Raw genomic sequence first — 25,565 nt, forward strand, 5'->3', positions numbered from 1 at the left:
TACACTTGGGAGAAGCAGAGACCAGACTGCCGTGGTGTGAACTTGTGTCTGAAACCTGCTTGGTATGCCAAAGATGCCCCAAGGATAAAGACGAGAAGCTTCGAAACCCATTGTGTCCCTGTGCAGATTTGAGGCTAATTGGGATATTTTAATGAAAGAAATTTGATCATTGGTTGTGAAAAGAAAATGATGATAATGTCTGTGTCATTCATTGGCTTGCTGAGAGTGATACAAAGCTAAAATGTAGACAATCTTGTTCAGTCTGGCCTGTGTTGCTGGGTCTAATTGCTCTGGTCTGTGACACTGCTCCCTTTCACTTCTCCTTTGATCTGCTGTAATATGTCTTTGGTCTTGGCTAACAAATAATGCAAGCTTTGCTGGCTTTGGGGTTTTTTTTGTTTGCCTGTCTGAGATAGAGAGGGAGAAAGAAGGGGTACCTTTGAGCCCTTCTGGGCAGTTTCTTTGTCCGTGAGGGAGTTTGGATTTCTGTATTTCTGATTTGTATACAGTTGTAAGTACTTTTAAGTATATGGTGTGTGTATGCTTGTATGTTTTGCCATGTTATAGGTATAGCTTCATTTTAACTGCAAACTATCTGAGTTAGTCTGGTAAATTTCAAAGAATCAAAGAATCAACCAGGTTGGAAGAGACCTCCAAGATCAGCCAGTCCAACCTAGCACCCAGCCCTGTCCAATCAACTAGACCATGGCACTAAGTGCCTCAGCCAGGCTTTGCTTCAACACCTCCAGCAACGGTGACTCCACCACCTCCCTGGGCAGCCCATTCCAATGCCAATCACTCTCTCTGCCAACAACTTCCTCCTAACATCCAACCTAGATTTCTCCTGGCACGCCTTGAGACTGTGTCCCCTTGTCCTGTTGCTGGTTGCATGGGAGAAGAGGTCAGCCCCCATCTGGCTACAGTGTCCCTTCAGGTAGTTGTAGACAGCAATGAGGTCTGCCCTGAGCCTCCTCTTCTCCAGGCTAAACACCCCCAGCTCCCTCAAACGGGGAGGGGAAGTTCCTAACACATGTCAGTCCCCAAGACATAGCATCATCAGATGATATGAGTGATTTCCCATTGGAATGGGCTGCCCAGGGAGGTGGTGGAGGCACCATCCCTGGAGGTCTTCAAGAAAAGCCTGGATGAGGCACTCGGTGCCATGGTCTAGTTGCCATGGCTAGGGCTGGGTGCTAGGTTGGACTGGCTGATCTTGGAGGTCTCTTCCAACCTGGCTGATTCTATGATTCTATACTACTGTCAGGTCTGATAGCTGGGAGTAACCTCCCTCCCTGCTGAGGGTCTGTTGCTGGCTCTGTCGGCGGCAGAGCAAAGTCTGCGTCGCAGCGTTCCACGGCAGGCAACCCTCAGCCTCTTCCCGGGAGTGGGAAATCAGACACAGGGGCACGTTCTGGAGTTCAATCAGCACCTTTTTTATTAATATGCATCATAAATAAAGAAATAAATAAAGGCGAGACACCTCGTTCTAACAGGGAAATACAAATTAAATACGGTGCAACATCCGCTAAAGCCATATACAAGCAGGAGGTAACCTTGCAAGACCAGGGCCCCTCGCCATGGGGAAGCCAGCCCAGGCACGACGCTGCAAGCAGCGTCAAATCGGCCAAGGCACCAAATACTGGCATGGCCTTTCACTAACACTGTTACCCCCTTGATAGGCAGGTAAATATCCCCACTTTAGCAGGTGGCATGAACATGGTAAGGAAGGAGTTGACTGGCATTGCTTCTACTGAGGACCCCCAGGAACCCCAGCAGCCCCTTGTGCTCGTGCACAACGCTTGCCACCCCCCACCCCATGGCTCTGCTCAGCAAGACCAGAAACCCTACACCAAGGGAAACACCATCCCTCCCCCCCAAGTTCCCCAGCTCCCTCTGGGAGCACCCCCCCAGTCTACTGGCCAGGAGCACTGCCCCTAACTCCAAAAAACATACCTAGCTCAGTCAGGGACCCTGCCCTTATCCCCTCCCCTCCAAATCCCCTCAACTGAGCATCCCAGAGCTCCCCAGACACTGGCTCCCTGCTCAGTGTGGAGGGTTTGGGGTTACTCCCCCAAACACCCATTTCTGCACAGGGGGCACTACCCATCCTGGACATAAGTAATACTGAACATTCATGTGCCTTCCTCATGACCCCACACTCCTTTGCTACACACACATACACATATCCCCTGCGCCCTTCCTCTGGACATGGCCTGATGCAGCCTCAGTCCTGCAGAGTGGCCGTGCCAGACTACTTGGTCCAGTACAACCCACCAGACACCACTATAACACACTAGGACAGGGCTGCTCCAGTGTGAAGGAGCCTACCTGGCAGCCCCCCACCAAGCTGCAATGCAGCCTATCAAACCAGCCTTCACTACCCACCCCTGTGGCTGATATGCCATGGATGGTGAAGGCTGCAGACTGCATTGCCACCCCCGGGAAGGGGACAGCCAGCATCCTGCTCCTTCAGCATGTAACTAGGCTGGGCAGTGCTGCCCTGGCAGGGGCTGCTTGGGTTCCTCTATGTATGAGTTCATGGCCTACAGATGCTGGAGATGGCATGGGGTGGAGGGGGCTCAGGTGGTCCCCAGTGTGGCTGCATGCACGGCAATGCCTGACAATAGGAAGTGCAGCTTGCAGAAGAGCCCAAGGGCCAAGTTGGCCATCGGCAGCTGCACAAGGAGGAGAGGGAAGGAACCACCTACGGTTATTGTATTCTGTAATGGCAAGAAAGGTAAGAAACTAGCAAGAAGCTGTGTCTGTTCTTCTGGCAGGGTGGGCTTCTCCAGAGGAGCCTCAGCAGCCCACAGTAGTGTGCTTGGCCTCCCAGCCATGTCAATAGTCCTCATCATCTGGATGGGTGACGTACATGATGGGCACCAGTCCCTTCTCGGTGCCAAGGCTGCACTGCAGCCAGTCACCATCCACTTTGGAGATGACCTGCAGGATGTCCCCCTTCTTAAAGCTCAGCTGTCCAGCCTCGGTGGCGATGTGATGGCAAAGAGCTTTCACCTCACTGCAGGCAGAAGGAGAGAAAGAAAGGTTATCTCACCACAGATGTCACCCCACTGAAGCGCTGGGACACTGCAGGCACAAAGGAGCCTGGTACTGCCTCCTCACCCATCCAGGCTCCTCCCAGCTGCCATCCAAGTCCCCCTCATCTGCAGAGTGCAGAGCTGGGATGGGTGGATGCACCACCCCAGTCCATCCCCTGGGGTGGCAGGTGAACTGCAAGAAGCAGAGACATGCCAACACCAACCCACCATGTCCCAGGAGGTGCCACATAGTACCACTCACCAGGGAGGGTGGGGAGACAGCCCCCGTGCCGTCCGGACCATGGCAGGTACTTCAGGCGGCTCTGGCTGGGGCATCTCTGGCTCAGGGGCTGGTTCTCTCCACATGCTTGCCCCAACTGTCTGGGCCACCAGCTGGAACACAGACTTGTCCAAGCTCAGCCAGCCAGAGGGCAGCCTGCAAGAAGACAGAAGCAGGTAGAGACAGGAAAGCAGTACCTGGGAGCAAGGAGCAGTTGCACTCATTGCAAGGTCACGCCTTAGAGATCTGGCTCTATTAAAAAAGTGCACTGCAGTCCCTGAACTCTCTCCTGGCATGGAGGGCTCAGCATCCTCCAGGCACAATATGGCTGAGTCAGGGAACAACATTTCCAGTTGCCACAGAAGCAAGAAGGGTGTAGATGGAGAGGCAGTGCTAGGAGGTCTCAGCTATGTGGGGCACCTTTATGCCTCCTCCTTATCCATAATGTGCAATAGGGAAGGCTCCATGATCTGTGCTCACTTACTACACACTTCTAGGAGGGATGAGGTGATGATGGGGCTGACTGGCATAGCAGGAGCCTTTCCACCAGAAAGGAGGCTTAGCAGTCAAAGCAGTGTTACAGTTCAGGCAGAAGAGGAAAGACAGTGAGATGGACTGCAGAAGGACAGGACCTGAAGAGAGGAATGGTATGAAATAAGGCAGGCAGACACGCAGGGTGGTGCAGGGGTGACTGACCTCTCTGTTCACACACTGGGATACCGCTGTGATGTAGCCTAGTGGCCAGATACTTCCTGACCTCCACCTCTACTACTGCAGTCTAAGGTTAAACAGACCTCCCTAGACCCAGACCACTCCTGTGCCTACCTGTTAGGTTGCCTGGGCTCCTTCTGCATCTTTCTGGATCCAAACAAGTGTCCCCATTTGATGGGCTGACTGCCCTCTGATGCACTGCTGCTGCTTTCCTCTTGGGGGGCTGCCGCTCCCACTCTTTGTTGAGTTCCCATTTCCTTCTCCTTGCTGCGCTTCAGCTCTGTCAGCACCGAGTCGGGGGGGCTGCCCATCCAGAAGGGCCAGCTCCGTTCCTTCACCTCCTCACTGGCCAGTACCTGCTGGGCCTTTTCCGAAGGCTCTTCCACAGCTTCAGGGCTTGGCTTGCTGGCAGCCTTGGGCCTCTCCTCTAAGGTGCCTTCAGCAATGGGACGAGCCTCTGCACCTTCCACAACTCCTTCACGGGGGGGTGGTGCCTTGCAGCTCTCTGCTGACCGGGGCACAGCATTCGTAGCCTTCTTCTTCTCATGGCGGATGAACTTTGAGCCTTCAGCTGAACCCTCGATGTAAATCTGAGAGCTCTGCATGAGTTGGTACCACCAGCCTGCCTGCTTGTCCTTCTTGAACTCCCATGCGCTCTCTCGAACCTTCCTCTGCTCTTCCTCCCCATCACCATCGCCATCTCCGCAGGAGGCCCCCACGCCTTTGACCCTCTCACTCACAGCTTGCTGGGTGCTGTGGCCTGCTGAGATGTCATCATCTCTGGCACCCACTTTGCATGCTTCGGGGGTGGTACTGCAGCCATCAGGATCCTCACTGCTGGCCCGTGTCCGCATTAGCTGCAGGGTGGAGTGTGCAGAGAGCAGCAGGTCCTGCTTCACACGTAGCAGCTCCTTCTGCTGCTGCTGCTCTTTGCCCATTTGCATCAGGTGATGCTCAAAAAGAAGGTCTAGGTTAAAGGGCAGCAGGGAGAGAGGCTGGAGCAGGAGCAGGAGCTCCTCAAAAAGAGGTTGGCACACGCTGTGGGACAGGCACAGGAAGCCCACTGGCTGGTAGTGTGCCAGGATGATATCTGTAGGGTAAGAAGCACTCATGAGAGGACAGACCACTGCCACCATTGCCAAGCCAACAAGAAGCTCATAAAGCTGACACATCTGTGGCTGCAGCGAGAGGCTCAGCACTAGCTCAGGGAACACCAGATGCTCTGTGAGCTCTGGGCAAACTGCTGGCCTTGGTTACATTTACAGTAAGGACCTGCCCATCAGACTGTGCACCAGAATCACCTCTGCCACAAAATGCCATGGGAGGAGGGTGTGCATAAAGAGCACCAAAGTGTTGAAATCCTCTTTGCCACCTCCTGCAAGTGAACAAGATGCCAATACCAGCTCTCTGTAGAGAGAGGTGTTAGGGACAGCTGAACGTGGTCTTTCCTGGGACCTGTCTGGCTGAAACATGGATCCTGATTGAAAGCAATTGAGCGTTCCTACCTGCAGCACTCATCCTTCACTTCATTTGACATCTACAGTGTCTTCCTCTGCCAGTTTTGCAGCCAGGTCTCACTCCCGAGGGGAGAGTTTGGAACAGGATTTGTGGCCTTTTGGCCACAGTGACGTAACAAGCTTACACCACAGAAGGACTTGCACCTTGTCCCAAACTCTTCTTCCTAGCCTTCATCATCTTGACAGCCCTAGCTTTTGATAACACTTCCAGCTCTTCATGATGGCTTGCTCCACAAAACCAGGATGCTTTCTCTTGCCAGTACAAAGGCAATTCTCTCCTGCCTACTCCAGAGAGAAGGGCTGGCTGTACAGGTAGAGCTGGGAAATATCTGCTCTTAGCCCCAAACCTGCAAGAAGACACTGAGATGGACTTCTTGCAGTGCATGGGGCTCTAGGCTGAGCCAGCAGCATTCTAGGGGATCCAGTGGGTCTAGGTTGTCTGCCTCACTGTGTGTTTAACACTGAGTCCTGCTGCTTCTAGGCATCAGGCAGCTTGGTCATGCTGCTGGGTTCTCAGCATGCTTTAGAAACATTTCTGGGTGGAAAGCCCCAGATAAATTTTCATTTTTGAGGAGTTTTCCCCTTCCATTTCTTTGGTCTCCCCTGCCTGAAGGGTTTCAGCTAAGTGTGCACATCTCAAGACATACAAGACTCTCAGTCCCTTGGCAGGGAGCACAGAAATTTAAGGAGGATTAGATCTGATCTTCTGTGGGTAGACTGAGGAACCTCTAGTAGAGGTGATAGCCCTGAGTACAAGCTGCAGCTAGGAAGGACATATCTGCCCAGGTTTAGGTGGAGAGAGCTGCACAGAGCTTGGATTTCCACCTGGGACTTCCCTGGTACCCTGAGACTAGCATTTGTCCCTCACTGCACCCCACAGCCTTCAGGCTCTTACCTTCATGGTTGTAGAGGTGGTTGAACCAGAACTCCAAGGATCGGATACTGGAGGAAGAGAAAACAAGTATGGAAAGAAAGAAATAAAGAAAGAGAGTGAAAATCATCTCACTCCCTCCCTGTCCTACAAAAAGAATTGTGGCTGGAAAAAGGCATTTGCACAGCATAAACCTCAGGATCAAGGAAACTCAGGATCTAGCAGTGAGAGGACAGTGGCTCACTCCTGTGAGCATGCACTGACCACAGCCATCCAGCCTGTCACAGAGACATTCAGTTCAGTTTACATGAGACACTGTGCAACAATAACCCTTAACAGCTGTTTCCAGCACGTTTCACAGGTCACAGGATGTCAGGGGTTGGAAGAGACCTCTGGAGATCTTTGGGTCTGAGCTCCCTGCCAGAGCAGGTCCATTTGGCTCATATCTCCTTGGCAGAGCTTAGCTTTGTTAAGAAAGATTCACGTGGAAGAGTCAAATTATCTACAAATGTAAGGCCATTGTTACAGGCTTGGCCCAAAATAAGTTGGTATCCTGTGCAAGGGAGAGCTGGGCCACCTAGGGTGGGGAGAGCAGGGTAAAGCTTGCTCCTCATTGTAGGGGTCCTCCAACAGTTGGAGATCTTGAGGACTTTTGCTACTGCCAGAGCTCTTGTTGACCTCTGGAGATTAGCTGGGAAATAACAGACTGGTGCAGTCATCCTTTCACCAGCAAAGGAGACATCCCTGCTGCCTTCTGTTTGACACTGAGAGTAGTGTGCACACTGCTTATCCAAGGCAGAAGGGCCAGCTCTGAGTCATGGACCAGGGCAATTTCTCCTTTAGAGCTTCATGCACTGAGATTCACTACAGCTGCAGGAAACAGTGACTTGAGCAGGCACTCCAAGAGTAATTGATGCATATGTTATGTCTAGCTTTGCATGACAGCCAGACTTTTCCTACCTAATGTTTTGGGGAAAAAGGAAGCTGGCAGCATTCTTCCATGAGCTGCAACCACTCTTTCTCTATCCTCACATGGTAGGTAGCTTTTGATCCTCTGGAGAAGCTCATAGCTTCCTCTTCTCCTCAGCTACAGCTGGGGAGCAATTTCTCAGGTTTCTTAAGCTGTTTAATTGGTAACTGTGCCTATCTACAGTCACGGAGCAGCGCCTGCTGCCAGTCCTCTACAGTGACATGCAGCCAGCCCAGGGTACACACTTACTTGAGGAGGCCAAAGATGAATGCATTGAACCTCATGGTATGGTTGGTGAGCTCTGTGTACTGACTGATCTTGCTATAGAGGCTGTGCAGCAACTTGGTAGAGGGGCCTGCAGAGTAAACCAAAACACTGAGGTTAGTTGTGGTCAGCGAGCATGACAAGAAAGAGCATCAAAGCAAGGACAGATACTGGCTGGCTGCCTGTGGCTGTATGTGTATCACCCCTCCAACAAACAGCATCAGCTCACTCTCTCCCCATACTGCAAAGACATAGAATCATAGAATCAACGAATCAACCAGGTTGGAAGAAACCTCCAAGATCACCCAGTCCAACCTAGCACCCAGCCCTATCCAGTCAACTAGACCATGGCACTAAGTGCCTCATCCAGGCTTTGCTTGAACACCTGCAGGGACGGTGCCTCCACCACCTCCCTGGGCAGCCCATTCCAATGCCAATCACTCTCTCTGTGAAGAACTTCTTCCTAACATCCAGCCTATACCTACCCCGGCACAACTTGAGACTGTGTCCCCTTGTTCTGTTGGTGGTTGCCTGGAAGAAGAGGCCACCCCCTACCTGGCTACAATGCCCCTTCAGGTAGTTGTAGACAGTAATAAGATCACCCCTGCGCCTCCTCTTCTCCAGGCTCCCACACTTCAGAGACAACCACAGCCCTTGGCTCGAAACCAGCCAGTGTACAGAATATTGTGGAGGGTAGCTGTAATTTGAGCTGCCTGCAATCACAGACATAACTCCAGAGCTGGAGATTTGTCACAAACAAGATAGGGAGGTTTGCCAGTCCTGGGTGCTAAGCTCTTCATGATGTAAAAATCAATGTGACCTTGCCATCTGCAACCTCAGAAATGAGCTATCCTGGATGGTGGCCACTGCCACAATCCAGGTTGCAGACTGTTACCAGCAGAAGGTCCAGGTGCTGTGGGCATGCTTGAGCCAAGTGAGCTGTGAGTATAACTTTTCTTACAGACCAGACCACAGCTCAACCCTGCCTTCTATAGTAGCTGTGCAGGACTAAAGGTGAAAATCTAGAGACTGCCTGTAAACTTAGGTGGGGAGAAAAGGGCATTTGTGTTGTTTTTTCTTTTTTCATTGCTAGGGCCTTTTATAGGAGAATTTGGGAGTTTCAGGGAAAATGACAATAAATATTTGAGCAGAACAGTGCAGTGCCTCTCCCATCTTACAAGAACATGCCAAGGTGTACCCTGTTCTGTGCAGGTAGATGGATATTATTCTGCATTCCCAGCCTTACAGTCAGCCTGCCCCAGCACCTCACAGCCACAACACAGGAGTACTGCAGAGCCATGAGCATCCACTGCACACCCTCCATACCTAGCTGAGTGGATGCCTCCACCACGCTCCAGGGGATGTTCCTCCTCTGGCCAATGATCATGTCCAGGACGTAAGCCTTGAGCCCATCACTCAGAATGTCTCGGACAGCAGGGCACAGGTATTTCAGGATGAGATGCCCCACGTTAGGGCTCACAGAGCTGTTCCCAAGTTTGGCCTAAGGGACAATAGGCAAAAGGGAGAGTGTTGGTAACTGCTCTGCAAGGTTCAGATGCATGCAAACGGTCCAGTTCCACTTGCCTACTACAGTCACTCAGCAGGAAACAGCCAGGCCAGCAGCTCCTGGAACAGGCAGCCTCCTTCCTTTCTCCCCTGCTGCCTCTTACACCAGTTCTGGATTGCTCCCTGCAAAGTCTGACCTAGACTCAGATGAGGCAACAGTTTGAAGGCATGCCTGATTCTGCCTACAGGTATAACAAGGCTGCTTTGTAGGACAAAAGAGAGTAGAGGATTTTTCTGCTGCTGTAGATGTTCTTATTGCTATTTTTGAAGCAGGAAGCAGCAAGCCACATAGGAACTACAAGCACTGAGAGGTTAAGAAACACTTAACTCAGTGATATACCAAGCTGTAATTCCTAGGGATTACTATAAATAAACAGGGTGAGGGCAAAATTGATGGAGAGAGCTCAGGTTTAGATGAGAAATGTGTAAGAGCCCAGGATCAACAGGGCAGGGACATATTTTGTTGCAAACAGTCTTTGTGCTGCTGAGAAGCAGAGCCTTATCCAAAGGGGTCAGCCCCACGCACTGCACATCATGTTGGTGGTGCCAGGCAGTTGTGTTTAGAGCACAGATTTTACCAGCTGAGCTGGAATTATACTGGACAGCTGGCAAAGGTCCACAAAGGCCCTGAACTGAGACTGAACTTCTGGGTCAGGAATAATCCTATCAGATCCACTGAGCGTGGGAGCATCAGGGTCGGGTGCTGCCTTTTGACAGGTGAATACTCAGACCTTGGCACCCTGAAGCATGAGGAAACCCTAGGTCAAAACCACATCTTTGTTTGGTAAGTAAAGCAAGGGGGGAGTGTTGCAATTATTTCCCAAAGCAGCACTGCAAGAATAGGGAATTTACAGTGAAGTTTTAAAAAGCTGTGGGAATCCCAACAGCTCCAGTTGACTCTGCAGAGCGGGGCACAATTCTTTGTGCAAAAGCAACAACTGTAAGTAGGGGCAAATTGCCCTGAGAGAAGACTGAATCAGTTTGGAATCTCTCCTAGTCAGGTTCTTCCTTGGGAATGGCACTCCAGGGCAGTTGTCATATCCAAATAGTGTCATGTTGCTGACCCAGAGTCTCCTGACTGAAAAAGGATCATTCAGCACTGAGAGGGGGCAGAGCAAAGACGCTGGGTATCACAGGACTTCAAATGCTGCCTCGTACATACAAAGCAAACTTGCTCTTCTTCTGCTTTACTCCAGAAACAGGAAATGGAGGGAGCACAGGACAAAGACAATCAGCCCCACAGCCAACCTTGCTGCACACTGAAGCTGGTGGGTTCATGGTAAGGGCTACAGAGGATGCCCATCTCTCCCAGAGGAGCAATGACTGATGTGTTCTCTTTATCGTGATGGAGCCCTACATCGAGAGGGTGAGACACTGCACTTTATCTGGGTGCCAGTGTCAGAATAGAATCATGGGACTGGGGAGGGTGACAAAGCTCTCCTCTGTATGGGGAAAAAAGACCTGGTGTACTGTGTCAGACCAGAAGTCCAGCTGGCCTGGTATTCTGACTTACAAAGAGCCACAAGTAAGTACATAAGAGAGAGCAAACATACATAATACTTGCCCTTGATTCTGCCACAGTCTGCAGCTCTTCTCAACTCAAGGATTATCTAAGATGGACATTATTCCCATGTGTTTAGCAGACCTCAATGAACTTCCCTTTTCTTTGTTTTTCTGATCATCCCTTAAACCCATGCACTCTTTCAGTGCCAGGCAGTAAGAGCTGTAACAGATCTGCTACCTGCTGCTCGGTAGCACCATCACCTTCCTCTGGTTTGTTCCTGGTACTACTACCTTCATGGGAGACTCTGCACTTTTACACTGGAAAAGAAGGGAGAGTCAATCTTTCTCCATCCTTTCCACAATGTTGAAAGCAACACATACCTTCACCCCTGGATCCCTGCTGGTTCCAAAGTGAGCCACAATCAGGTCAACAGCAGTGTTGATTGCCTTCACCAGACCTAGAGGGAAACAGTGAGGCAGAGAGGTGCCTGAGGGGTTTCTAGGATGGACATTGACCAAACACAGGCAGGGACTTCTCAAATCCATGTAAGTGCACATGCCCCCTCTGCCAAAAGCCTGCAGATCCCCTTCTAACTCGTCACCAAATCTGTCCCTGCCAGTTTCAACACTCACCTATCAGGCCAGTAGTAGGATAACTTCTACAATCATAGAATCATAGAATCAACCAGGTGGGAAGAGACCTCCAAGATCACCCAGTCCAACCTATCACCCAGCCCTAACCAATCAACTAGACCATGGCACTAAGTGCCTCATCCAGGCTTTTCTTGAAGACCCCCAGGGACGGTGCCTCCACCACCTCCCTGGGCAGCCCATTCCAATGCCAATCACTCTCTCTGTGAAGAATTTCCTCCTAACATCCAGCCTATACCTACCCTGGCACAACTTGAGACTGTGTCCCCTTGTTCTATTGCTGGTTACCTGGGAGAAGAGGCCACCCCCCACCTGGCTACAATGCCCCTTCAGGTAGTTGTAGACAGTAATAAGATCACCCCTGAGCCTCCTCTTCTCCAGGCTAAACACCCCCAGCTCCCTCAACCTCTCCTCATAGGATTTGTGCTCCAGGCCCCTCATCAATTTTGTTGCCCTTCTCTGGACATGTTCCAGCACCTCAACATCCTTCTTGAATTGAGGGGCCCAGAACTGGACACAGTACTCAAGGTGTGGTCTGACCAGTGCTGAGTACAGGGCAAGAATAACCTCCCTTGACCTACTGGCCACACTGTTCCTGATGCAAGTGGCTAAGCATAAGAGAACCTGTCAATATTACCAAGGGATATGGACCAACACCTCCACACATTATCTCCACACGCAGAAGTGAGGTCTGAGGCAATGAGTCTTTTACTGCTCTCATCCTAGAGGACGACAAGGCAGAAGCCATGCATTTGGCAAGCAGTGTAATGACTTTCAGTAACCAGTTCATGGTGGGTAACCTGACATCTGCATCAGTATGATGCAGGAAAAGAAGTGGAATAGAGGGGAAAGCTGCTATCCTTTAAACAGCAACACGCAGCTGGCAAAGGCACAGGAACCATTCTGCACATGCCCTGCCTGTGAAATGACACGGAACCAGCTGTCAACAACTCACTCCCCATTTCTGCCTCTACACAGGTATATCTTGTCCTGTTCTGGAATCCCTTCTCCATCCCTTCTATGAAAACAAATTACCATCTAGCACCAAACAGATATTTTACCTAAAGTATGAAATCTCCCTTAGGCACTCCTGTGCCTGCCTCCTCTAGTCCCTTTCTTGTGAACTTTCTAACCATACTTTCTAGGACAAGCAGCTCAAACATACTCTGTGGTGCGTTGAAGGGTGCAGAGAACACAGAAACCTGCCATGGAAACAGCCATCAGTCCAGAGGTACATGCAGTTATGATACTACAGCAGAGAAGGGAAGGGAAAGGAATCATGATGTTTATAGAGACGAGCTGAGACAGAAAGAACTGTTTTCCTTGCGTTGCACTACAGCCCCACTCTTGTCCATGAGAGATGCTGGGACTCACCCTTCTTCTGCAGCAAATCAATGGAGATAGATTCTGTGTTGCCATCTGGGGAGAGGCAGAACTCAGCAGGAGGTTTCTCAGCTAGTGAGAAGTAGTCAGGGAAGAAGTCAGTGTAGGTAAGCTGGAGCTGTCTCATAGACTGTCCTGTAGGGCCAAGACAGGGGGAAGAAGGATCAGCTCCAAGTTGGTAAAACAAATCACAGGATCACAGGATATTAGGGGTTGGAAGGGACCCAAGGAGATCATCAAGTCCAACACCCCTGCCAGAGCAGGACCACACAATCCTCTCCCATGCTTTCCCAGAAGCAACCTGCACCAGCAGCAGTCTTCATCCCAGGCTGAAACAGCCTGAGTTGGGACATCCAAGGCTGGGACAGCAAGTCTGCTGGCTTTTACTCTCCCAGCAATGCAAATCCATACAGTTCAACCCCACAGCCCAACCAACATCTAGGTTCACCTTGACTAGGGGCCCATGGACACTGGGAGATGCTGTGGGAGGTTCATCCTGATGGGGCTGGTGCTAAGGGAAAGCTTACTGCACTAGACTCTTAGGGCTGCTGTGTGGATAGTCCTAGCAGGTGAGGTCAGAATTAGAGCACAGAGAGAATCCCTACTTGTCCCATGGTGCCATGAACAGCCAACAAACTATGTGTCTTCTGCCTGTCTCTTTGGTTGGACCCTGTTTCCAAGGGTAGCTTCTGCAGGAGCCAGCTGAGACCCCAGCACTGTGTTAGCATCCTTCCACAAAGGAGGGATGGAGAAACTGTTTGGGTTGGCAGAATGAGATGTAGAGTTTTGAAGAATTCCCTGGACGACTTGGGTCTGGCTTGAAGAATGGTCTCCCTCCCACAGACAGACCACACTGCTCCTCCCTGAGGACACTTAAAGATTCAGTGAAAAGTATCCTGTCATTTTCAGCTCTTCCTGCACAGGTTTCGGAGAACATGGAAGGGCAAAGCATGGAGAAGACAGAGCCTCACAGTGAGCAACAGTATTGCCAGCTGCCCCACGAGAGCTACAGCTCAGGACCTACATGCTGGCAGGGCTGGGGCAGATGGACAGACATTACATGGCTCAGACACAAGATCTCCATGGGACTGGACTCCTCTGTGAGACATAGAATCATAGAATCAACCAGGTTGGAAGAGACCTCCAAGATCATCCAGTCCAACCTAGCACCCAGCCCTAGCCAGTCAACCAGGCCATGGCACTAAGTGCCTCAGCCAGGCTTTGCTTCAACACCTCCAGGGATGGTGACTCCACCACCTCCCTGGGCAGCCCATTCCAATGCCATTCACTCTCTCTGGCAAGAACTTCCTCCTAACATCCAGCCTAGACTTCCCCAGGCACAACTTGAGACTGTGTCCCTTGTTCTATTGCTGGTTGTCTGGGAGAGCTACAAAAGCTGGATGCAGCCCAGGAGCACTTTCTGAAGATCAGGTAAGTCGCTTGGGCTATTCACCCTCCCCTTCAATCCAGATCAGGACTAGACTGGACTGCTCTCAGCTCATGGAGAAGAAGGGAGGCTCTACACAGGTTGTACTCATCAGTGAAGCAATTTTCACCTTTCTCTTGTGCCCCACAGCCCCACTGCAAGCAGATGCACCATCCCTTCTGCTCAGTGCAGGCAAAGCAGCGAAGAAGCTAGGCTGAACCTGAGCCCCTAGGGATACTGAACCTGAGCCCAGGGTCACCTCCCAGGATCCCCAAGCAGAAAGGTGGTGCGCACCATTGAGCTTGCAGTGGAAATGGCTGGTGTTGAGAGTCCCAGGGAGCTCAAAGATGGAGTTTCCCTGGTTCATCCGAGGCTCTTGCTGCCTCCTGTCTAGGCTGCCTGCTAAGCTGGGCAGCCCCGAAATGCAGTCCAGACCCAGGGGGTTTCTCCGCCTGTACTCCCGCCACTTCAGTGCTTGGGGAGAGAGGTGGTTCGCTAGGACGCCGTGGGCAGTGAGCACCGGATGGGAGGATGTGAGTAGATGGGAAGACATGGAGGGGAAAAGGGGAGAGAAAAGATGAGGAAGAGGAAGGACAGAGAAAGAGAGAACACACATTAATTACAAGTCCATAGAACCATAGAATCCAGCAGCATTTCAGGATGTTAGCACACATACACAGAGGGATGCCACAGCCTGGCAGCACAGGGCAGAAGCCTGGGTGGCCTCAGAGCTGTGGGCATAGAGGGTGCAGGTTTTGGGATGCAAGCACCTGAGTGCTGTAGGATAGCAGTCCCATGTGACCCTCTCCAGGAACACAGTGTAGGAGTCGGGGCTGAAGGGACATGCTCTTAGCACAGGGCTGTCCTTTGCAGGCAAAGTGACGGTGGGGGCTGTTGGGCACTGCAGCACTCGGGTGCAGTTTTTTTTCTGGCTTTGGTTATAAGAGAGGGTGGTACTATAAGGAGCAGCCATAGCCACAGGGAGCTTAAGACATTCCAAACTAGCACATTCTGGTGGATGGGTGCCTACCATTGAGAGCCCGCATTCCTATGCTGTTCAGAGGAGCAGAGCTGCTGGTCTCGCTGCCACTTCTCCAGTGGGGATCTGCATGGCCTCCTACTTTGCTCTTGGGCATACCACCCACTGAGAGGGGTGGGAGGGACCCACTGTGGAGTCGGTACTCGGAGAGTGGTGGGCTTGGCTCCAGCGGTGCCTCCTTCTTGGGAATCAGCTTGGGATTCTCCTTCTGCCTCAGCGCAGCAGCTTTGGTGGCTTGGGAGGGCTGCATGGCACTGAGAGCAGGGGAAGACCTCGTGGGAAGCAGGCTGGCAGAAATAGGGCAGGACCGGCTCCTAGGGGGCTGGCTCTCTCCAGCTCTCTCCACGGTGGGCGAGGAAGAGGAGTCCCCACTTTGAAAGAAAGGCACGTTGCATCGCACAGGAGAGTAACTGCCCAGGGGGGATGGCCGAGTTGTCTCAGGGGTAGGCTTCCTAGCACAGCCATCATTTCGGGAGGCAGCTCCATCGGCTGAGCGCTGGGTCAGGAGCGTGCTGTGGGCTTGGCTGCCTGCCACAGCTGCCTGCTCTGCCAAGGTGGCTGAAGTTGAGGTCTGGTTATTGGAAGAGATCTGCTGACTGGCAGGCCGGTTGCTGGACAAGCTGTAGAGCTGGGAAAGGCTAGAGGCAAAATGGCTGTGCAGGGCACGGGCCTTAGGGGGCTTGCTGAAATGGTGCTGGAAAACAAAGGGCTGGATGGGCAGAGTTGTGGGACGCTGGTCCTTGCTGTAGCGCACCACAGGCTTGCTGTCCGTGCCACCACCTTTGAGGAAAGAAAGGAAACAGTGTGAGGATGGCTAGAGGGATAATCACTGCCAGCCTAGCAGATCACACATAAAAGGGAACGTGCTTTCAGCTGCAGGCTAGAGGACACACACAGACTGGTCCAGGTCTGAACTGGTTGCACACATCATGAGCTGTCAGGGTAAACAAATGCGTCCCCAGGTGCACAGTTTCCATCTGTTGGTAGCTGTCTGTAAGGGCAAAGCACTGCACGAGAAGTTTCTTCTTGTAGGGTCACCATCTGTGCAGCTGTTCCCCGCCCCTTGCTCCCAGAACAGCACAAAGACAGGGCTAAAAGCGCATGTCCTTGACCTGCCTCTGCCCATGCAGTACCACGAATGCATGGCCCATCATAGGGTGGTACAGCAGAAATCCTTATCTCGGAGGACTGTTCCCTCCCATGTGTGCTGAGAAATCATCCAGCCAAGCACAAGCATTACATGCAAGAGCACTGCAAGTCTGCACTCCACATTGCATTCAGTGCTGTTGGAAAGGCTGCCTGCTTTCCCTTCTCCCTCTTCTTTCTCCAGTCACTGACTACCCTCTGAATAAACAGCTCCCCTCATCCCCCCTACGTGTACCATGCCTAAGCAGGATGTTCTAAAACAAATCAGAGGCACGGCTGAAACAAAAGAGTTTCCAAGAGAGTCCTGGAAAGTGAAGGTCTGCTCCAACAGATGATGGAGCAGCTTTTAGCATGGTTTTCTTTCTCGGTGCCAAAATCTCTCTCACAACTGTCATGGCTATGAATGCCATGTTCTTCCTGTCTCCAGCCAGAAATCTTCAGGGCATTAGACAGTGGCAGTCTGGTGTTTGGCATGTTAGGGGGTTTTTACCACAGAAGTCTGGTTTAAAGGTGATCTAAGGAGCAGGTACAAGAACTGTCTAGGGCAGAGACAGGTCTCCTGTCATGCTGGAGAAACTGCCATACCTTTGATGGGGCCATGCAGCTTCCTCACCAGCACAAGTGACAGCAATACCAAGATGGAAAGCAACTCAGGGATTACACACAGGCTTCCCTGCAGAGAGAACTGCCACAACTACCCTCCACAGGAAGCTTTGCTGCAGTCCAATGCACTATGGAGGATATGACCAGGATATTCCAGCAGAGGACACAGAGGCCCTCTAATTTCTTCAGCACTTGTACTCTAAATCCCAGTAGAGAGTTGGTGAGCTCCCTGACCCTGCTGCTGCTGGCTATGCTCCTTCCCTCTCCACCTCTGACCTATGTAGCTCCAAAGAAGAAAGGCTAAAACCTCCTTAGTAGTTTTCTTCCCTTCACCTGCTGGGAATATGACTACTGATCATCTTCACACCACTGTCTTAGGAGCTAAAGAGGAGTCTCACGGATGGGGGAGTACAACACCTGGAGGAGAGACAGTCCTCCAAGCTGCAGAGACCCTAAGTGCTAATGTCATGCTCTCCCTTACATGATATGAGGATTCTGCAATGGCCTCATCAGGCTTTAGAAATTCAAGGACAAGACACCTGTGCTAATCTGGGAATGAAGCCAGCAGAGCTCTATCTCAGGGAGTGGCAGACCAGGAAACAAACTGCTCAGGCACTGGTATTCCATTTGCCATGCGGGTTCCTCTGCTGACACCCTCCTGCCCAAAAATGCAGCCTTTCTTTTTACTTCTCCACTCTGCCTAATTTGGATCCTTACCGTCTGCGCGGGCTCTAACATCTCTTTGTCCATGGCCACTGGCAGAGCCACCTGAGAAGCTGGCATCTACCTCCGTCAGCAGGGAGAGAGAGGCTTGCTCACCTGCCCCATGCCCACTGAGGACCTTCTCACTGGAGACGGAGTCTTTTGTTGAACACAAAGCCTGGCTGTCCCCAAAATTGTGATTCAAACAGAAGCCCTCACAGCTCCGGTTCAAGCCGTGGATGAAGGGCATGGGTGGAAGACTCTGGCTGCGACGAGCTCTTTCTTCAAGGAAGGTTGGGCAGTCCCGCTGTGTCTCAGGGATAGGGGAGAACTCCAAGGAGGAATCACCACTGGAGCGGAGTGGTGGGGACATGCCATTCTTTTTACGGCCTTTAGCCAGTTCAGCAAAAGATGTCACTCGCTTTGGGGGAGAACTCTGGATGGGTATGGCTGGACTTTCACTCAGCTTGACTGGACAGCTCACCATGCGCTCCAGGGAGCCCAGCCTGCTGCTGGGGCTTCTGTCCAGGTTCTGATCATAGCTTCTGGAGCGCTGCCGGCTTGCGTTGAGGTTGGGCGGTGAAACGTTCACGTAGACCTGACCCTCAATCATGTTTTGGGTGGATTCCTGCTTTGCTTCCTCTTCACTGCATTCCACATTGCTTTCTTCTTGTCTCAGGTCAGGCCTTCTAAACAGATAGTACTCAGTGGGCTGGGCTGGGCTACCTTTGGTATGGTCTTCTGAACAGCTAGTTATGGAAGATCCTGCTGGGCTGGGAGATGACTGGGAAGACAAGTCACATGTGACTAACTTGTAATAATTCTGTGTAGCCACAACGAGCCGTGCTTGGCTCTGGAAGCAGGCAGTGAGGTCTGAGCTCTCTGAAGTGCAAGGCTCACAGTGGAGGTGGTAGGAGTTGCAGTTAGCATCTAGGACAGGTGAGGAGGAGTGCTGACACCCACACACCTTCCCTGGACCCTCTTGGTTATGTGACTCGCAAGACATCTTGGATTCTGTGGGTGATGAATGCAAATCCAAGTAAAAAGCTCCTGTGTCTGAGTGGCTGCAGAAGGAAGAGTCACAGGACAAGTTGGCTGAATTTAAGTTGGAGCGAGACTGACTATTCATTTTGTTGTAGAGAGCACTGAAGTTCACCAGCACCCCATCAGAGCTGTTGCAGGAAGAGTCACTGATGTAGCCCATCTGCTGGTCAGCCACTTCAGACTGACTCGATGAACTGTAGCAGCGACAGTGCTGGAGCTCCGAGCTGGAACAGCTGCATGTTCGGCTGTTGAGGGCATCCTCATTCCTCAGCAGATCACCTGTGTTCTGGTTCCACTCACCACCATCGAAGGAGAAGTTGGAGGAGCTGCCACGATGGCAGCTGCATTCATCCAGCTCCATGTGCTCTGAGGTTTGATGGCACTTGTTTGCGTTGTTCCTCTTCTGGATGTCATTGCTGCTGCTTTTGTCCTCTTGCCCATCCACCACAGCGGACCGGCTGGCCATGTTCCAGGATTTCACAATGTGGTTAGAGTCGTGGAGGTGGAATGGGGGCAAGGCCAAATCATGCAGATGAAAGGGAGGCTTCCCAGCCACAAGCGAGTTGTGAAGATGGAAAGATTTTTGACCCAAATCATCCCCAAAGATGCTGAGGTCTTCACCCTCACTCAGCAGGAAAGGATTATGTCGCTTACTGACACTAGGGACAATTGAATCCCTTGCTTTGCCTTCTTTGTTGTCTGAGGCCTCTGCTGAGGTTTCAGAGGCCTGAAGAAAGCTGCTATATACCAAGGAGTCAGTCTGTGAAAGGTCTCTGTCTGGAAGGGCAGAGGTCTGTGTGATGCTGAGCTCTGGCTGGCAGAAGGGGTTGGTCCTCTTGCTCATGGAGCAGCACTGTCTATCAGGGACCTGGCAATGCACCAGGGGAATGTGATGGACAATCAGCGTCTCACCAGTCAGTTTGGGTGGACTATCCATGGTGAGGAATGCTCTTCAGGACATTAGTTAAGCTGGTGCCACCCATGGACAGGTAGGACTGTACATGAGAGGCAGGGAGGGCACTTCTCATGAGGAAATTCAGATACCTAGAGAGAGACAAAAACACAAAGGAAGTCACCTCTCAGAAAAGGCAGTACCTATTTAAAGTATCCTGGGTTTGACTCAAGACCTCCCATGCTGACAAAGACTTAAGAGACTGGTTCTTGTCAGGAACATACCCTAGCACAAGGTCCTGAGCTGCCCCTCTCCAGGAAAAGCATCACGATGTGAGACAAAAACGTTTCCCTCCCTGCAGACTCCTGGGGAAACATGTGTCCTTCCAGCTGACCCTTCTCAAAAGTCATCTGCTGTGACTAATTGACTTCACTCAGGTGGCCAAAGGGCTGCACAGGATTTGGGCCAAATGAAGACCTCACTGTGTATGTCACTGTCTGCTTGCAGCAAACCATGTAGATAGCACAGGGTCAGAGATGAAGTACTGCATTCTGATGAGAGCAGTCCATCTTCTCAAACTGGATTAAGCATCTTTGGTTGCCTTTAGGCACCTTGAACCTTCCTTTAAGATCCAAACAGTGAACTGAACTGTCAGGCCCTTGTAACATTGCAGACACACAAGTTCAGGCAGAGATTGGAAAGCAGGAACAGACTGGACAGGGAAAGCAACAACAACAGTTCCTCTGTAAAATCCAAGCCCCCATTACGAGATCCTGAGCTCTTTTAATGGTGCAAGCAGAGTACACCTAAGTATACAACTACCTATGTATGTAGAGTTGTCTCATCTGAAGAGGCATGGATGACTTCAGTGGTGATGTCAAATATGTCCCACACAGAACACTGCCTTCTGCTAACCTTTTAAGCCTCTGATAGACTGGCTCCTATTGTGGTTCTAGGTGGCTGGTTCACAGTCCACTGACAGTCTGCTACACTACTGTGGATGCCTCCTCCCTGGAAGTGTTCAGGGCCTGGCCAGATGAGGCTTTGAGCAACCTGGTCTAGTGGTCAGTGTTCCTGCCCATGGCAAGAGGGTTGTAACCAGATGATCTTCACAGCTGCTTCCAACCTAAATTATTCTATCATTATCTGTGACACTTACCTCATTATCTTATTACCTTCTGCATTAACAGTACTACTGCTGTAGACCACAGTCCCAGGAACTGTTATGGCAAGTCACGAAGAGCCCCACTCCCTAGAGGGAGATGTTCACTAGCATTTGATGTGGGTGAGCAGAAAATGTATTCCTCATTCCACATATAACCCAGAAGCCCAGTCTGCAAGCACCTCCAGGACTGCTGCTGCTTGTCTGGCAGAAGAGACCAACCCCCACCTAGCTACAGCCTCCCTTCAGGTAGTTGTAGACAGCAATGAGGTCAGCCCTGACCCTCCTCTTCTCCAGGCTAAACAACCCCAGCTCCCTCATCCTCTCCTCACAGGGTTTGTGTTCCAGGCCCCTCACCAGCTTTGTCACCCTTCTCTGGACATGTTCCAGCACCTCAACATCTCTCTTGAATTGAGGAGCCCAGAGCTGGACACAGATCCTGTTCTGGACTTCAGAACCCTGGGTTTGCTGCCACCACTGACCTTCGGATTCTAGAAAGTGGCATTTTCAGTATCAGTTCTTGCCCAGGTGTGCTAGTTTGAAGCAGGCTAGAATGTTTTGCTGAGAAGAACTAGATTATAGGCTGGGTGATTTCTAAAGTGGGGGGCAGGGGGGGTGGGGAACACCCAAACCATCACATCAGGATTTGTGACTATAGGATGATAATGGAATTGGAGCAGAGCTGCAAAAAGCACATGGAAGCCCAGGAGAGAAACTGAGAAATGTGGGATAAGTGGAGTTAGAACAACAGTATAAGCAATGATACAGCTTCACAGAAAGATCAGGAACTTCAGTTCTTATGGCTTCATAGCATAAGAAGTACTTTCCTCCCATGCATAGTAGTGCTTCTTACAGACACAGGATGAAGCTAGCAGGGAATAAAACAGAGAGATGGAAATGGATCTAGTGTTTACAGTAAAAACACCCAATGACACCAAAGTTAATGCTAACACCAGTGCTACCAATCAGGCAAGCCCTCTGACAGACTATCAGAGATCATCATGAGACCTACATTGATGAAGGAAAAGTACAAAATCAAAGAACACTGGTGAAGGGCTCCTTAAATTTCACAAACACAGGGCCTCACAGACCAGATGCACATTCTTGACTGGGGTGTAAGAAGGTATTTGTAGCTATTAGTTGATCAGTTATAATAAGTAACCATAAATGCCAAGCTTTCTAGAAGTGTTGGCAGCAATTAGTTGGAGGTGTGTAATTTGTAAGCTTGAAAAGTCCAGGTTTGCATTCTTTTTGACTAACGAAAGCAGGATAGAGATAAGGAGGAGCCAAAACATCTCGACTACAAACTAATGAAGCAATTAAGGGAAGCCAGCTGCAAAATTTGTCCAAAGGTGAAAAGTACACTGTGAGGAAGACTGCTGGCCTTCATCCCAGGTGACCCCCAGAAGACCACTGAGAGGGTGGAACCAGGACAGAGAACGGGAGGACATCTATGTTAATGAGCTCCAAGAACTAATGTTAATAATCACACCTCTTCTAAGAAATAATTGTATGCTTTTGAGACATAAATTATGGCTTGTGCCAGTGTAGGGTGTGCAGATTTGGTGGAGCAATCTCCCCTCTACCCGACAGTGAAATAAACACACTTGCTTCATAGCTCTCCATGAGTTGTGGGGTTCTTTTCTGCAGGGCAGCATGAAGGGCACACCTCATGTCTGCTTCTGCTAGGCCATTTCACCCAATATTAGGTACTGATGTAGAGAGGTTACTTGACCACTTGGACCACATCCAGCAGGACCATTGTCCAACCTTACTCCCTCCTACCTATAATGCTCGTGACACCACTGCTGCCCTTCACTCTGCTTTCGGTGACTCGTCGGTCTCACATGCCTCTGGCTCCTTCCCCACAACCACTGCTCCAGAGGCTGAAAGAAACAAGCCTGTCCTGAGCACAGTCCCTGTACAACAGGCATTCCAAAACCCACATTGTTCAAGAACCACCATGGGTAAGAGCAGCCTCTGACTCTGTCTATCACACACAGACACTGAAAGTAGTGTTTAACACGGGGCAGTGTTCATGTCCCATTTTGGACTTTGTGCACCACTGATTGTACATGTAGCAGCAGGAGTCCCTATTTATCCTGCCTCTCTCTGAGGCTGGTACTCCAATGAGCCTACCTGCTGATGCAGGCTCCCCTGGCCCTTGTTATTGCCTTTATAGCTAACTGCAACGCTCAGATCACATTTCTCCATGAAGCTGTGCTGTACTTTGAGTGATGCAATCACTTGGAAAGAATAATTTTCAGGACACAGACCACGATGACAGCACACTTCACTGCAGAAGCACCAGGGGCACTGCTGCTTCTGGGAAATGGCTGCTTGGAGATGGCTCCCAGCACTGATGCTGAGCTGCTGACAAGCCCTGCTGAGCAACACACGTTTCCTGTTTGTGCAGAAGCTGATGCGAGAGGGCAAGGCTTGCAACAGTCACACCTCAACACTGGACAGCAAAATGCCAGGGCTGCTGGCAGAGCTACTTGCCAGCCGACTCTCTGGAGCTCTCTTTGCAACATGCAGCCCTCCCCTTGGTTTCGGTGGTAGCACAGGCTCTCCAGGTGGACAGTCACCCACTGGCTGTCACGCACGCTGCAGCAGATGGATGCCCACTCTGCCTGCACCCACAGCCTGCTCCCAGCACAAGGTCCTAGGGTCCAGGAGGCATATAGCCAGGTCCTGCTGGGAGCCATTTTGACAGCTTCCCTAGGGACAGGAATGACTGTTTTTTGGTGCCCTAGATACCCAGTCTCTCTGCCTTGGGACACCTGTCTGGCTTCCTGCTCTCACAGAGATGCAGGGAGGTTGGCAATGGCACCTCCAGCACAATGATTATTCAGCTCCCAAAGCAAGAGCATCTTTCCCAGCTGTATGATCCCTTGACTCTCCCTCTGTGGTTCTGGAACACTGTAGAAGAACACTCCCTCTTCCTGTTTGGAGTCTGGTAGGCTGGGACTGATGCTGGGACTTGAAATCCAGTAAGCAGAGCATCTTCAGATGCAGCTGGCTTTGATCAGCTCTTTGTAAAGCTCTGACAGCCCTTTGCACAGGGAATTTTTGAGATGTGGATAGGCAATCTGTACCTGAACACTCATGTTTTATACCATTTGTGATCACAGAAGCCCACAGCACACCAAATCCTGCTCAATCCTACACAGACAACAGCAAACACAGCGTCTTGCAATGATCCCTGCCCAGAAAAGCATATTGTGGCAGCACATGGCAGGGAGGAACACAAAAACCACCCTAACTCTGGACAGATCAGTGTGACAGCCATTGTACTTGCAAACCACAGAACCACAGAACGTCAGGGTCTGGAAGGGACCTCGAAAGATCACCCAGTCCAACGCCTCTGCCACAGCAGGGTCACCTATACCAGATCACACAGGGACACATCCAGGTAGGTTTTGAATATCTCCAGAGAGGGAGACTCCACAACACCCCGGGCAGCCTGTGCCAGTGTTCTGCTACCCTCACAAGGAAAAAAATTCCTCCTCATGTTTACACGAAATTTCCTATGCCCCAGTTTCCAGCCATTGCCCCTTGTCCTGTCCCTGGGCATCTGGCTCCATCCTCCTGGCACTTACCCTTTACATATTTATAAACACTGATGAGGTCACCTCTCAGTCTCCTCTTCTCCAAGCTAAAGAGCCCCAGCTCCCTCAGTCTCTCCTCATAAGAGAGATGTTCTATTCCCATAATTATCACTCAGAATGTCAGAATCGTTTGCCTTCTCTATACTGACACCATCTGCCACCACATGGAAGATACAGGATGCTTATTCAGTCAGCACTTTGCTAAGGTGCTAAGAGTTTACTTGGAGCCAGACCTTCCATTGTCTGCAGACACTTCATTGCAGTCAAGATAACAGAGCAGAGAAGGAGGGATTTTTGTGAGAGACCTGTGGTGTGGTATGGAATTGGTGTCAATGCTTGTACCTCCATGCATATATATACAAGATGAAAACTCTTTAGCTGCAACTAAGCTTTAGGGAAGTAGGAGGTGAGTGCTGAGCAACAAAGAGTAGTACAGCACTGATCTGAGAGCTGCTTGCTACGTTATGTCTGTATTTCAGAAAAGAGGCTGCATGCTGAGCCCTTCAGGCCCTACACTTGATGCCTTCTAAGTCCTTGCTGACAGGTACACAGAAGCCCTCAAGTCTCTTCTGTGTTGTACCCTCAAAGACTCAGGACGCTGTGCTAGTTTAAGGTGTTTGGTGCAGATTCATGGCTTCTGGAGTACAGTCTCCTGCCTCTACAACACTGCTGTGAGTATGTCAAAGCCACCAGAGCTGGCTCCAAACTGTCTGGCAAAGCACTGCTTCAACTGCAAACACAAGTTGGCTCCAAGTGCTGGTGTATTAGGTGTGGTAGTCACATACCTCTAGGCATCTACTCACTATCTGTTAATGCTCAGGCCACACTTTCATACTTCCATTGTTGATTGCTTAACATTCTGCTCTGCTTAGCAGATGCACATGTGGAACAATGAGTTTCAACAAACAGCAACACAATCTTCCTCATAGAATCATAGAATCAACCAGGTTGGAAGAGACCTCCAAGATCAGCCAGTCCAACCTAGCACCCAGCCCTATCCAATCAACTAGACCATGGCACTAAGTGCCTCATCCAGTCTTTTCTTGAAGACCCCCAGGGACGGTGCCTCCACCACCTCCCTGGGCAGCCCATTCCAATGGGAAATCACTCTCTCTGTGAAGAACTTCTTCCTAATATCCAGCCCAGAATGTAATGCAATGCTGAGGGAGGCATGCAGGGATGTAAG

At 50.8% G+C, this 25,565-nt stretch overlaps 1 protein-coding gene across 4 annotated transcripts in view; it reads right to left on the bottom strand.

The window, feature by feature from the left end:
- Nucleotides 1–1,885: 1,885 nt before the first annotated feature.
- The window catches only part of RUSC2 (RUN and SH3 domain containing 2), an 82,032-nt gene continuing 58,352 nt past the window's right edge, over nt 1,886–25,565 (bottom strand). For 3 of the 4 annotated variants that reach the window (XM_064176457.1, XM_064176458.1, XM_064176456.1), the window contains 11 exons: nt 17,686–19,758; nt 15,211–15,999; nt 14,475–14,675; nt 12,746–12,889; nt 11,102–11,178; nt 8,978–9,152; nt 7,637–7,742; nt 6,442–6,488; nt 4,144–5,119; nt 3,301–3,474; nt 1,886–3,019 (listed from right to left, as the gene is read on the bottom strand). In XM_064176457.1, coding sequence (XP_064032527.1) covers nt 2,839–3,019; nt 3,301–3,474; nt 4,144–5,119; nt 6,442–6,488; nt 7,637–7,742; nt 8,978–9,152; nt 11,102–11,178; nt 12,746–12,889; nt 14,475–14,675; nt 15,211–15,999; nt 17,686–19,651 — 4,836 coding nt within the window. In that variant the 5' untranslated portion in view covers nt 19,652–19,758 and the 3' untranslated portion in view covers nt 1,886–2,838. The remainder of the gene's footprint in view (nt 3,020–3,300; nt 3,475–4,143; nt 5,120–6,441; nt 6,489–7,636; nt 7,743–8,977; nt 9,153–11,101; nt 11,179–12,745; nt 12,890–14,474; nt 14,676–15,210; nt 16,000–17,685; nt 19,759–25,565) is intronic. The other variant, XM_064176459.1, reaches the window with a different exon arrangement.

The sequence above is a fragment of the Pogoniulus pusillus genome, chromosome Z, assembly GCF_015220805.1.
Source record: "Pogoniulus pusillus isolate bPogPus1 chromosome Z, bPogPus1.pri, whole genome shotgun sequence".
In the NCBI taxonomy this organism is placed as follows: domain Eukaryota; kingdom Metazoa; phylum Chordata; class Aves; order Piciformes; family Lybiidae; genus Pogoniulus; species Pogoniulus pusillus.